Source organism: Carassius gibelio, chromosome A13 (assembly GCF_023724105.1).
Source record: "Carassius gibelio isolate Cgi1373 ecotype wild population from Czech Republic chromosome A13, carGib1.2-hapl.c, whole genome shotgun sequence".
Classification (NCBI taxonomy): domain Eukaryota; kingdom Metazoa; phylum Chordata; class Actinopteri; order Cypriniformes; family Cyprinidae; genus Carassius; species Carassius gibelio.
This window is the reverse complement of record NC_068383.1, coordinates 5,060,919-5,075,229: the sequence shown is the minus strand read 5'-3', so window position 1 is coordinate 5,075,229 and position 14,311 is coordinate 5,060,919. Positions and strand designations below refer to the sequence as shown.

Here is a 14,311-nt window from a genome sequence, read left to right as displayed (position 1 = left end):
TCTTTCTTCTTAAATACACAGCACAGACCTTTGGGGACCAGTCAGCCATGAACTGTTTGTGTGTGGAGTGTTAATGGATAAGATAGTGTATATTTCTTTATACACACCTCTACAGATTGAGATATACATACTCCATTTATGGGTTGCTTTTTAAGCTGGCATATGCCAGTGCAAATGTGCATGCTACAAGCTCAGTGTTCATATGGACAAATACAAGATACAAGATACAATCTTTCGTTTGTTATCTGGCTTGGCTCGGTGTTCATCTTCATCTCTCTCTTCACAGCAGTTCAGTCAGTGTACTGTTTGAGTACATGAATTACTCCGGGATATTGGTTTGTTTGAACTCAGAGGGAGTGTCAGCCACATTAAAAAAAATAACAGCTTAAGTCATTTGTGGATTAATGCTTATTGGAGACACCGACCGTTTCAAACGATTCAGTTCGATTTGGTGAACTGGTTCAAGAAGATCCGGTTACATCGAGTGATTCGTTCGCGAACCGGATATCATTGAACTGTTGTGTTTTGAACTCTCTCACAACAGACACGAAGAGAAGACAATGCTGAATAAAGTCGTGGTTTTTGCTATTTTTTGAACCAAAATGTATTTTCGATGCTTCAGAAAATTCTAACTGACCCTCTGATGTCACATGGACTGCTTTGATGATGTTTTTCTTACCTTTCTGGACATGGACAGTAGACCGTACACACAGCTTCAATGGAGGGACTGAGAGCTCTCGGACTAAATCTTAAATTTCTTAAACTGTGTTCCAAAGATAAATGGAGATCTTACGGATTTGAAACAACATGAAGGTAAGTTATTAATGACAGTTGGGTGAACTATCCCTTTAATACACACACATACACACACAAAAACACAAACCGTAATAAAAACATCAATATATCTAGTTTAGGTGACTTACCTAATTCCCTAATTTTAACTAATTAAACTTATTGTAAAGTGTTACCACTGTAGAAAGAATAATTCGTAACTTTATTAGTAATTCTTTGGCTCATTAAAACATACACACACACGTGCACTTGTCTGTATGACTGTACTGTTGGTGTGAAGGGCATTGTTCTTGTGTTCAGGTTGGATAAGGTGTTAAATAATTGATTAGTTCATTTCAGTACTGATATATGAGGTATCTCTTTCTGATGGATGACAGTGGAGCGCAGGACATAAGAAAGATACTGATGAGAAATACAAGTATGGAGTTTGGTAAATAATTACATTTTTCAGGGAGAAACAGAGGGGGATGGATCTGTGTGTGTTTGCTCTGAAAAGGAGCTACTGGGATGCATTAAAACTGTTTTATATCATCACCGTTTGTTGCTGTCAGGAAGAAATTCCACAGATGTTTATTTCATTGTGTTATTTTCATAATACAAAATGAGCAGATTCTGAACAAAGGGGAGGATAATCTAATCACTTGCATAATTTCCCTGGCTGATGTAGGCGTCAGGTGAAAATATATATAGTTACATTATAATTTGCATCATTTGGTAGAAAGTATCTTCCCATCACTCATCAGGTCATTTGAAGGGTAACCTTTTGTCTGTCTCTCTGTCAGTTCTCTTTTTTAGCTCTGACAGTTTGCAGTAAAACTCACACAAGTGAGCAGCATTAGAGAGCGAGGGATGGGGATCCCAACTTCAGCAGAGAGAAACAGTGCACTCTTTAAGGTTTAAAAAAATACAATAAAATTTAAGGAAAGTAAGTATCAATAGTAACACTCCATTTGTTTTACCCCATAAATGTTTAAGGAAGAAATTCAAAATATTTTCATTTTATTTAAGGACACATAAAATGGGTCAAAAGTGACAATAAAGGAAAGTTGTGGCCTAGTGGTTAGAGAGTTTGACTCTTAACCCTAATGTTGTGTTTTTGATTGGGTTTGAGTCTCGGGCCAGCAATACCACAACTGAGGTGCCCTTGAGCAAGGCACCAAACCCCTAACTGCTCCCTGGGCGCTGCAGCATAAATGGCTGCCCACTGCTCCATGTGTGTGTGTGTGTGTGTGTGTGCGCGCGTGTGTGTGTGCACGCGTGTGTGTGCACTTTGGATGGATTAAATGCAGAGCACAAATTCACCATACTTGCTGTATGTCACATCACTTTCTAAAGACATTTACTGTATGTTAAGGAATATATTTCAAATACATGCTGTTCTTTTGAACTTTCTATTAAAGAAAGTCCCTTAAAAAAAGAGTGATTTCCAATATATATATATATATATATATATATATATATATATATATATATATATATATATATATATATATATATATATATATATATATATATATATATATATAAGCAGCACACCTGTACTGTTTTAATTAGAAATTGAAATAATCAGAATAATCAGCTTCCTGAGAAGCAAATCAGCATATTAGAATGATTTCTGAATGATCATGTGACACCGAAGAATGGAGTAATGATGCTGAAAATGTAGCTTTCCATCACAGGAATAAATTACATTCCTGTATGTTCTTTTTTCATTTTAGATGTTTTTCCATTATATTCCGTATTTTTAATGCTTTGAGTGTAAAACAATAATACATGTGACGATGTGGATCTAATATGAAAATGCTAATATATTCCTTAAAACACATGATGGTTCTGTGTTATGCAGGACATTTGGCACCCCAAGTGAAGGAGAAAAGGAAAATTAGTTATAGTGTGAAATGTCAAGACACTACAAAGAGAAAAAGAGAGAGAGGGAAAAAAGAGGAGGGAAAGAGGCCTGTATCTGGTGTAGAGTGGGCGTTCGAGTCCAGTCTTTAAGCGGGCGTAGTTGTAATCAGTGCAGTATTGTTGGCAGCAGTCGGCTGGCTCTGCTTGTACCCTGCAGGGGTTTTACGGCTTAAGGCTAGTGCACTGCATGATCCTGCCATCGCATCACGTCAGCCCTGTAAATTAGCCCTTTACGGCTGGAGCCAGCCTCACTTTGAGAACGTATTCGCAGACCCATTCCTCACTTCCTCTATCACACAATGTCTCTATTAACCCTCCCAATCAATGAAACCTTCAGTGTGCCAGCTGCTCCCAGCTATACACTCATGCTCAACCTGGCTGAACTTTCTTCCAAACTGGTATTTACTCCCCGCTCACCTTCAAATGTGAAAAGGCCAGCTTTTCATTCGGTTTTCACAGTGTAACTTTAATCAGCACCCTTCCCTTGCCAAAGCTAGCCAGGAAGGAGCTAACGACAGGACACACTGAGAGCCGTGCTAAGCGGCTATAATACAGCTTCTGTTGTATCAAATAGCTGGCATTCCACAAAGGTTTACAGTGTTTAACAAAGTCAGCGAACAAGAGAGGATTTACTTCTTTAAGTGGTAGATTGCAAACACTTTAAACAAATAAGGATATTTATTTGTTTATTTTTTGAAAATCTCAACTTATAATATTAATGTGATCAAATTAAAATTATAACCAAAGCTATTTGCCACCACCAGAGCATTAATGTTTTTATAGATTTTTTTTTAAATAGTTTACTATAGAAAAAAAAGTTGTGCTCAGAGTCCAGAGCCTCGAACATGAAATTATAACAGGCATCTTTCGAGTAGAGACCTACACTTTTGTGGGATCCAGTGCAGCAGAGTGCGGTGTGGGACAACACTTGAGGGAATGCGGGAGAATAAGTGTGTTCTCACACTAGGCAATCTTAACCGTGCCGAGTGTGTTTCACTCCCAAAGCCAGTTCATTTTTCTAGTTTGATCGATGACTAGTTTTAGCCGTTCCTGGCAAGAGCGCGGTTTAGTAATATATAGATCAGTGAGTGTGAGCGCGAACTGCACCGGAGCGGAATGACAATTTGACTTTTTTTTCAGTCAACCGATTTATTTTATTTTATTATCTTTGCACTGCAGGAATTGGGAACAATTTAGGTTATATGAATGTCTTTTAGGGGCAATACATTAGTTCTTACTTCAGAGCAGGGTCTATCCCAGCATATTAGGATCTACAAGTGATGTAAGTGTATGTTGATTGGCTAAATAGCATACAGAACAATATTTTTAAGTTTACAATGTTTACTCCATGAAATAACTCCACAAACTGGAAGTCCAGCGCCGAAGTCCAAGCACTTCCTAGGTATTACGCTACCTAACTTCAAAATTCCTACTGGCAGTGTGGATGCAAACAGAAAAATGGCCCTAGTGGTCAATTTAGTTCTCGAGAGATCGCCTTTGTGGCTAGTTCTTATAACTGAGTTCCTATTACTACCCGGTGCGAAAGTCCATATAGACCTCCTTGACAGAGACTCGTCAGCCTCCAATGATTTAATCACTGTCTGTGTTAGTGTGTTAGAGATGTAGCACAGTGGGTGCTCAATGCCTTCATTTACCTATGTCTCTCTGTTCCGTATGGGTAATTATCTCTATGGAGAGTGTTTAATGCACGGGCTAATGGTCAGTGAACCACAATGCAGACCTCTGAGGGCCACTGGATTTAGACCATAAACTAGACTAACTGGTCTGTTGTGTGGATTTTGTAAATTTAACTGACACCTACATTATGTTGTGAGGAATATTTAAGAGTTTCACTTTTGTGCTTGCCAAGCTACTGAAAGTGGCATACTGTACTGTATACAATACAATGTTTTTACACAGACAAATTGTGGGAAACTTGATTGTTGATTTTCATGCACAGCTCATAGGAAACAAGATGCACACCGATGTGAGAATGGTTAAGTTTAACAATTAGATTAATCATATTATTTAACAAAATGTGTGTAAATTAAGTCAAATTTCCCTTTTAATATTCTGAAGCAAAACATCAGGATATGCAAATACTGTCATCACTGATAAGTGCAGAGTGACAGGCCATCTGCTGCATATTCAAACTTCAAACTGCAAGCATTCTATTTTGCAGCAGATGTTAAAAGCTTTACTGTGAAAACACAATTTACCACAAAATGAGTGATGATTTTGCCTTCATTTTACTTTCTCATTGTGATCCTAGACCAATTACTGAACAACTTAGTGTCCATGATTTTACAGATGTTGAACTGAATTTGGTTTCTTAAATATGTATGATACTTATATCTAATTTGTTTGTATATATTCTTTTATAAATTTTGCTCTTATGCTTATTATGAAATATTATTGCAATTTTTTAATAAATGATTTCTATTTCAATATATTTTAAATTGTAATTTATTTCTGTGATGCAAATGTCTCTGGTTACGCATGTAACCATTGTTCCCCAAGAGGGAACGTAATGCTGCATCCTCTAGTGGACACAATGGGGACTTCTGGCAGCCGTTGGACCCTTGTCTGAAGCACGTGTGACACCATTCCAATCCCATTAGCCCATGTAGCCCGTGACATCACAGTCGGGCACCTGGAAGAATAAGAGGGTACTTGGCGAACACATCACCAACTTGGTTGTCTGAAGGAGGCGTGAAAACAGACAAGCCCTAGGCATGGCAAGGGGATGCAGCGTCTTGTCTCAGGGAACCATGGTTACATGCGTAACCCAAGATGTACCCCTTCTAGGGAACTTGCACTGCGTCCTCTAACAGACACTATGGGGAAAAAAATGCCCACTCATCATGCCACTGCAAATGCCTCTTCACAAGGTGAGAGATCAACAATGGAAGCAATGGACATAGACCAAACCTTCCCTCAGAAAGGGGGCAAGCCACTGACACCTGGGGCCACTGACATAATTTGGAAAAATGGGGAACCCAGCCAATCGATAGAGACATCCCATAAATCAAGCTAAGAACACAACTATTCTCAGACAACTGTGTTAAAATGACCCAAAGCACCATGCAGGTAGGCAGCTCAATTCCTCAACTCCCTCAGGAGACAAAAACCCTTGCCCTCATCTAGATCTTTAAGCAAGACAGCATGGTAAGCTTGACATGCTGACACATTTGCCCTGCCATTCAGATGCGAAGAGGTCTGAAGTGGTCTGGATGGCAGAGTCGACCAGCCTAAGAGAGTAAGCCTTCAAGCATCTCAGTCACACCCTTAAAATTAGAATAATCTGCATCCTAGTCAAGCTGAATACGGACTGCCTTGGCAGCAGCGGGACCCGAACCACAAGATGCAGACGCTTGTCCTTCATCTCTTGAGAAGAGTGACAAACACGAATCAGAGCTTTCTTATATTAAATTCTCACAACAAGCACATTCAGAGCCCTAAAGCACCAAACACATGTGCTCCTCATATAAGACACAACTCATAGATCGAGTGTGTCCTCTGGTGTCAGAAATCACGGACATGGAGGCACACACTTTCTAAACTTGCCTTGGGTTCCATAATGCCTTTACACACACTGTCAAAAAAATGGCTCATAAAGACAACAAAAGTTGGTGACGTGTTTGAATAAAAGTATTAAATTCTTTAAAAGAAAACCATAAGATAGGGACACAAAACCTCTGTCATATTGACAGACATTATTTGAAACAGTTGCATCTGAGATCCCAGCTTATAGACTGCTATAATTTTAACATTTTCAGAAAAACCCTGAAAATAATTGTCTTCTCTCTGTGGAGGATATAATTTATGCTGATTTGCTACTGAACTCTTAATGATAAGAAGAGATTTTAATATTATAGAAAAAAGAACAGACTGAAGATGATGGAGGAATCCCTGTGATCCTAAACATTTCTACAATAGTTAATTTGTCTTCTTAGAGAGTCTATGGAATAACTTCAGATGGGTTAATGAGCTGATAAGAGGGTTGTGATCATTTAGAAATATGATAATAGTAATTAAAGAGCTTAAGAACATGTTGAACAGAGTGTGCTGTTAAACTGTGTGTGTGTGTCTGTACAGTGATCTTCAGTGTAATGTGCTGCTGTTCCGTTAAGTGTTTGTAGTTCAAGTCTCAATCTTAATTTTGCTGCACATCTCATTCTGAATCTCACTTTGAATTAATAGTTTACCCGAAAATAATTAAAGGTGCCCTATTATTCAAGTAATCATTTAATGTCACCTCATTTTCCAAGTATTCTCCAACAATTCATTCAAAGCAGCTCTAAGATTCAGTCTCTCTAAACCCCTCATTTCCATGAGCCTACTTTACTCTGATTGGTCAGATGGCCCAGTCTGTTGTGATTTGTCTACCGTGTACCACGACAACCGACCACCATGTCGGAAACAACACACATATTGCCACAGTTTCGTATTTTGAATGCCCTATAGAAAATATTAACATCTGTTATTTATCATACTTACAGGTTGTGATTCAGTGGAGCCAAATGGTCCAAATAAATGGAGTTATCTGTGAAGAGCAAGTTTTTTGTGAATCCTGTGTGTTAAACTATCCAAGATTAGAAAAGCAGTAGTCAGTAAAATTACGTGTTTGTTGGCGGGGTCAAGTTGTTTTCGGCAGGTCAATGTAGAACAAAAATTGGAATTGTGCAAATGTGTTACCTGGTGACGTGTAGCCATCATAGAATTTAGATTCGAATGACTAATGACTCGTTTAGGCTGTACAGAGTCGATTTTAGACAGTAACTTTATTTCTTTAACTTTATTTCGTGTCTGATTAAGAACGAATCGTTCGATTTAACCGGTTCTTCTTAGTGAACCGGTTGAACCAGTTCACCAAATCGAACTGAATCGTTTGAAATGATTCGGGTCTCCAATACACATTAATCCACAAACGACTTAAGCTGTTAACGTTTTTAACGTGACTGACACTCCCTCTGAGTCAGAATAAACCAATATCCTAGAGTTATTAATTTACTGACTGAACTGCTGTGAGGAGAGAACTGAAGATGAACACTGAGCGAGGCAGATTACGAACAAACACGCCCACTGCTGCAGCATTTCTCGTTCTCGAGTCAAGAACTGGTTGCATTTGGTTTCGGATCACCAGTACACCGAACCGAAAACCGTTTCTTTTGGACGCGTCCGATTTGAGAACCGATGAGATGATGATACTGTGCATGCGTGTAATTTTTCAAGTTTTTTGTTTAACATCAGAAAGTGTGATAAAATAAATATTTTTTCTTTTTCTTTTTTTTTCTTTTTTTAAGATGAATGTATCTAATCTGTATATTTTGTCAAATTGTAGATTATGTTAGATTATATAGGCCAAAGGGGTTTTAAGGGAAGTTGGACAATAATTAAGACTCTGACTCATGGGATGATTTATGAAATATCTGCACTGTATTTATAGTTATCGATGACACATTCACAAATTTAGTTTGTAGTAAACAGAACATGAACACGAGTAGAGCAGCTGATGATACTCAACTGCAGCACGTGCCGGTTAGAGCGGTTCTCGTTCTCGAGTCAAGAACCAGTTGCATCGGTTTTCGGATCATCAGTACACTGAACCGAAAACCATTTCTGTCGGATGCGTCCGATTCGAGAACCGAGGAACTGATGATGCTGTGCATGCGTGATTCAATGTGAAGCAGATTGACACACAGCCCACAAGACTTAAATCCTTGTATGCACATTATTGCTGTTACTGTATTTGGGTGCGTTGTTGCAAAACTTAATTGTAAACCTTTCATAATTGAGGTTTTTAACTGACTAAAGTTATGATTACTGACTTTATATATTTGAATGTTTGATAGACGTGATGTCATTACATCATCGCCAATGACGTCATTGCGTCGAGCGTAAAAGAACCAGTGAACCGTTTTTTTTCAACCATCCGAAAGAACCGGTTCGCGGGAAAGAACCGAACTTCCCATCACTACATTTAAACCATTGCTTCAGGCCAAAATACATGTCTGTAATCTATAATAATGTGTAAACCCATCCGTTTTGTCCTCTCACATCAAAAAGTTTTTCGCTATTAATTAGTGCACATTTCTCTCCTGATTCAGACAAAATGACCTTTTCAGTGGAGATAGCAATGTTGTGGATTATGTATATCTTAACGATGTATTTGTTTCTTACAAACATGCATTTATTTATTTATTTTTTTACTTCACAAGATGTTATTGTTGTAGTAGTGTGGATAAGTGTGATGTCATTCTGACAGCACCCATTCACTGCAGAGAATTCTTTGGTGAGCAATTGATGTAATGTTACATTTTTCCAAATCTGTTCCCCTAAAGAAGCAAATTCATCTTAATCTTGGAGTAAACCGAGTAAATTTTCTGCAAATTAAATTATTTTGGGGAACTATTACTGTAAATGTATACATTTGGAAGATGCTTTTATCCAAAGCAACTTTCAAGATATACATTTGATCAGTTTATGCATTCTCTCGGAATAAAAAATAAAACGGCCTTGCCATTGCTGGAGCCATGCTTTACTGTTTTCATTTACTTCACTTCTCATACTGAATCTTGCTCCACTTGTTACTCTGAATCTGTCTTCACCTTTCTCTCTGGATCTCTCTTTCAATCTCTCTTTTTCCTATGGTGTTTGTGTGTAAACTGATTTTTCATGTGCCACATTATGTATAAGAGGCAGAAAGCTAATAATAAGTAGCCTCTTTCTCTCCTCCCATTTCCCTCTTTCTGTCTTCCTGGTTTGGGAATAATCTTCTCTGACATACTGCAGTTGAAAGAGGCTGGGGAGTCCCTGCTGTATTTGAGGTTTTTAATACTATTAGATATGCTTCTCTCTCCCACTCATGCATTCTTTTTCTTCCTTCATTCTTTTTATTTTATATTCTTGTTAGGCTTTTTCCCAGCCTCAAATGTTATATTTGAATACACAATTATTTCTCAAATCAACTCTTTTTTTGCTGCTAAATATTCTGATGTTTTATCATCAGCATCCTGAACACCTAAAAAATTTGAATTTGAAATGTGAAATGTTCACTTTGAAATCACTAGTAAAATTCACTATTAATTACAAATAAACAGCAAATAACACATTAACATTTTGAAGTAGAAAGACTGAAACGTTATTTTCTTGTGAAATGTATTCTCATAGTTTTATTTATATCTAATATATATATATATATATATATATATATATATATATATATATATATATATATATATATATATGTATAATGCATTCAAAATATTTTTTTTTCACATTTATTAAAAAAGAAAAACTGAAATATCACATGGTCCTAAGTACCTATTTAGACCCTTTGCTGCGACTCTCATATATTTAACTCAGGTGCTGTCCATTTCTTCTGATCATCTTTGAGATGGTTGTACACCTTCATTTGAGTCCAGCTGTGTTTGATTATACTGATCGGACTTGATTAGGAAAGCCACACACCTGTCTGTATTAGACCTTACAGCTTACTGTGCATGTCAGAGCAAATGAGAATCATGAGGTCAAAGGTACTGCCTGAAGACCCCAGAGACAGAACTGTGGCAAAGCACAGATCTGGCCAACGTTACAAAAAAATTCTGCTGCACTTAAGGTTCCTAAGAGCACAGTGGCCTCCATAATCCTTAAATAGAACAAGTTTGGGACGACCAGAACCCTTCCTAGAGCTGGCCGTCCGGCCAAACTGAGCTATCGGGTTAGAAAAACATGGTGAGAGAGGTAAAGAAGAACCCAAAGATCACTGTGGCTGAGCTCCAGAGATGCAGTCGGGAGATGGGAGAAAGTTGTAGAAAGTCAACCATCACTGCAGCCCTCCACCAATCGGGGCTTTACGGCAGAGTGGCCCGACGGAAGTCAGACACATGAAAGCCCCCAGGGAGTTTGCTAAAAAACACCTGAAGGATTCTCTGTTCTGATGAGACCAAGATAGAACTTCTTGGCATTAAAGCTGCAGTAGGTAACTTTTGTAAAAATATATTTTTTTACATATTTGTTAAACCTGTCATTATGTCCTGACAGTAGAATATGAGACAGATAATCTGTGAAAAAATCAAGCTCCTCTGGCTCCTCCCAGTGGTCCTATTGCCATTTGCAGAAAGTAATCCGCTCCCGGTATAAAAACAACCAATCAGATCTGCGGTCCGTAACTTTGTTTGTGTTCAAAATGTAGAAAAATGAACATAATAAGCGACTACACCATGAATCCATTTTCCAAACTGTGTTTTTAGCTTGTCCTGAATCACTAGGGTACACCTATAATAAGTGTTTATATTTGGACTATTTTAGATTGCTTCGGGGTACCGCGGCGGAGTAACCCAGTACCTTTGTGATTCTTCATAGACATAAACAGAGAGAAGTAGTTCCGGCTACGATGTTCTTCCGCAAGACGCAAGCAGTTATGTTTATTAACCGCTAGAGCGTCAAAAGTTCCCTACTGCAGCTTTAATTCTAAGCGGTATGTGTGGAGAAAACCAGGCACTGCTCATCACCTGTCCAATATAGTCCCACTCCCAACAGTGAAGCGTGGTGGTGGCAGAATCATGCTGTGGGGGGGTTTACCATCCAGCCTGATAGAACTGGAGAGGATGTGCAAGGAGGAATGGCTGTATTAGATCAAAAGGGTGTTTCTACTAAATACTGAGCAAAGGGTCTGAATACCTAGGACCATGTGATATTTAAGTTTTTCTTTTTTAATAAATGTGGGGTGCTGTGTGTACATTGAGGAAAAAAAAAAAGATATATATATATTTGCTTTAATATCTAAAAATCACAGTCTGTATTTATGTAAACATGATTGCAGTTATTAAACTGAGCAATAAAATGATTGCTCCAGTTTCCTCAGTTGACCTATAGCGGTTTGTTTTAAGGTGCATGAACTTTAGCGTGGAGCAGCTGAGCAGTGTGAGTGTGAGAGGGCATTATCAGGTCGAGGCAAGACAGCAAGTTAGAATTCACTGTCCACATCTATCTTCATTCCTTCCTATGGCTTTCCTTTTTTTCTAATCCTCTTTTCTTTCTCTTTTCTCTTTGTCCTTTATACCTCTCATGCTTTCTTTCTCTCCGATAGTTTATCTGAATCTTTTCTAATCTTTTCTTTTCAAAGGATGGATAGCTCCTGTTTTATTGAGAGAGATAAAGGGGGAGTGTTTGCTCAAGTACAACTTATTTCTCTCGTGAAGGATCTGGTTTACTGTTTTGGAATAGGAAGTGTCTATTTTTCTCTTTTGCTCTTTCTTTCTGTGGCCTAAAGATTGTGGGAATAATGTGGCAGCATTCAACTTTTTGTAAATGCCATATATAAATAAATATATGCAAACAGAATATATAAGCTTGAATAATGCAGCTGGCTGTTTAGCGTCAGCTGTGACTCACAGCAGGAGTTTATGAAGTTGTCTTTCATGTTCCATATACTGTAGACTTGCTTTTGTCTAGTGTAGGTATGTGTAGATGTATAGAAAGAGTGCACCTGATGTTAAGATAAATGCATGGGTGAATTTAAAGAAATGTTAAGAATATGTCTGGGTCGTATTTCACCCTAAAATCTAAATAAATAAATAAAAAATGTTATTTTCCATAAAGAAAATGGAACCCATTTGCGACCATATTTTTTTTTTTCCACATTTCCCAAAATTCTCATTACCATAATGCAAAAACATAATAATGCTAATAATAATAATAAATATATTACTGCAATGTGAAACAATGTGAAAATTATTATTATTACTATATTGTAAATTATATAGCATGGTAGTATTCCTTTAATGTTGATTTAGATCCCCATTTATATAGATTTCCATTAATCTATTTACTCATTATATATATATATATATATATATATATATATATATATATATATATATATATATATATATATTAAGATACATTTTTGTCATATGTACTTCCTTATTATTTCCCCTGTTTTAATCAGATTCACCCCTATAGTCCCATCCCTGAAGTAACTGTATGAATATTTGCTTAAAACTTAGGGATCGTCTGAAAATGCTCCTTCAGCATTTTAGTCTGGGTGTGTTCTCGCTGTTGCTGACTAACTGCATCATGTCTCAGAGACAGCAGGGGTCTGATCATCTCAGACACTTGCTGACAGGTGAAATGACAGAGACAAGAGCTGTCACTCATCATCTAAAATATGCTTAACCATAGTATTAAATATTGCTCATTATGCAAGTTCTTTCTTTCTCATTTGAACAGCACAAAAATTTAATAACATGTCTCATTACTGTCTCTGTGTGTGCAGAACACTCCAGTGGGAACGTCCGTGTTCATGGTGAATGCGACAGACCCAGATCAGGGCGTGGGAGGCAGTGTGCTCTTCTCCTTCCAGCCTCCCTCTCCGTTCTTCTCTATTGACGGTGCAAGAGGAATTGTTACTGTGACGAGAGCACTGGACTATGAGACGACAACCACCTATCAGCTCACTGTTAATGCCACGGTTAGAAAATACACTCTGTAGAGCTCTGCATTTTGAAATTATTGAGTGGAACTTTTTCAATTCCAGAGCCAAATAAAACATGTATTCTTGTTTATCTCTGTGACAGGACCAGGATAAGAGGCGTCCGCTCTCGAGTCTGGCTAATTTGGCGATTGCCATCACTGATGTTCAAGACATGGACCCCATCTTCACCAACCTCCCGTACAGCACTAATATAATAGAGGACGCACCACCAGTCAGTAAACACACACATATTTTTAGTCTTGCTTTATTCTTAGTTCAGCAGTATTTAGATGGGTGAACCTCACAAAATGACGTGACGTGAAGCCAAGAATGGCGACCCATACTCTGAATTTGTGTTCTGCATTCATCCCATCCAAGTGCACACACACAGCAGTGAGTAGTGATCACAAACACACACACACACACACACACACTGTAAACACACCCCTGGTTTGTAACATGCCATGGATTCGACCTTTGGGTTACAATTTTGACTCTCTAACCATTAGGCTACAAGCCCCCTTGTGTCCCTCAATTGCAAAAATGGACATGTCCAGGACATATTTTTTTGTGAGATTTATCCAAATGCATTGGCACAGAACCTATTGAGATGCTTACATAGACTTTTTACATTTTCTCTCTCCTTCCTTTAATCTCTCTCTCTCTCTGGTGTCCATTTGCATTCCTAATAACTTGTGAGCGTGTCAGAAGTGAAGTGTGGTGACACGGATCTATCAGTCGTCTCAGGAAGGTCATGAATAAGAAGACAGTGATGACTTTAGACCAGTTGTCCTGTCTTAATATGGCAGTCAGCATCAAGCTCCAAGTGGACGCGATTGATTTTGGCATATCATTTCTTATTTCCTAAAGTTGTGGAAACGCTATAAAAAAAAAAGACAAGAAGCTTTTGTGATGAGAATTAGACAGTCTAAACATGTACGCCCTCAATAAGGGCACACGTCACACTAGCATGTTCGTATAAAACGATGTTGACACACACTTAGCCACACACAGAGAGCTTAAAGCTTATCTTCCTTCACACTCACACACGCGTGTACGGAGTGTGTGTCTGCTAAGTCGACGGGCCTTGGGCTAAGTGACTGAGTGGGTGTGGAGAGTTCTCAAGGCTAC

General features: G+C 38.1%; 1 protein-coding gene across 1 annotated transcript in view; it reads left to right on the top strand.

The window, feature by feature from the left end:
* Positions 1-14,311, top strand: part of LOC128026545 (cadherin-23-like) — a 127,261-nt gene that overhangs the window by 30,194 nt on the left and 82,756 nt on the right. Inside the window, exons 5-6 of the mRNA XM_052613805.1 lie at positions 12,983-13,177; positions 13,284-13,412. Coding sequence (XP_052469765.1) covers positions 12,983-13,177; positions 13,284-13,412 — 324 coding nt within the window. The remainder of the gene's footprint in view (positions 1-12,982; positions 13,178-13,283; positions 13,413-14,311) is intronic.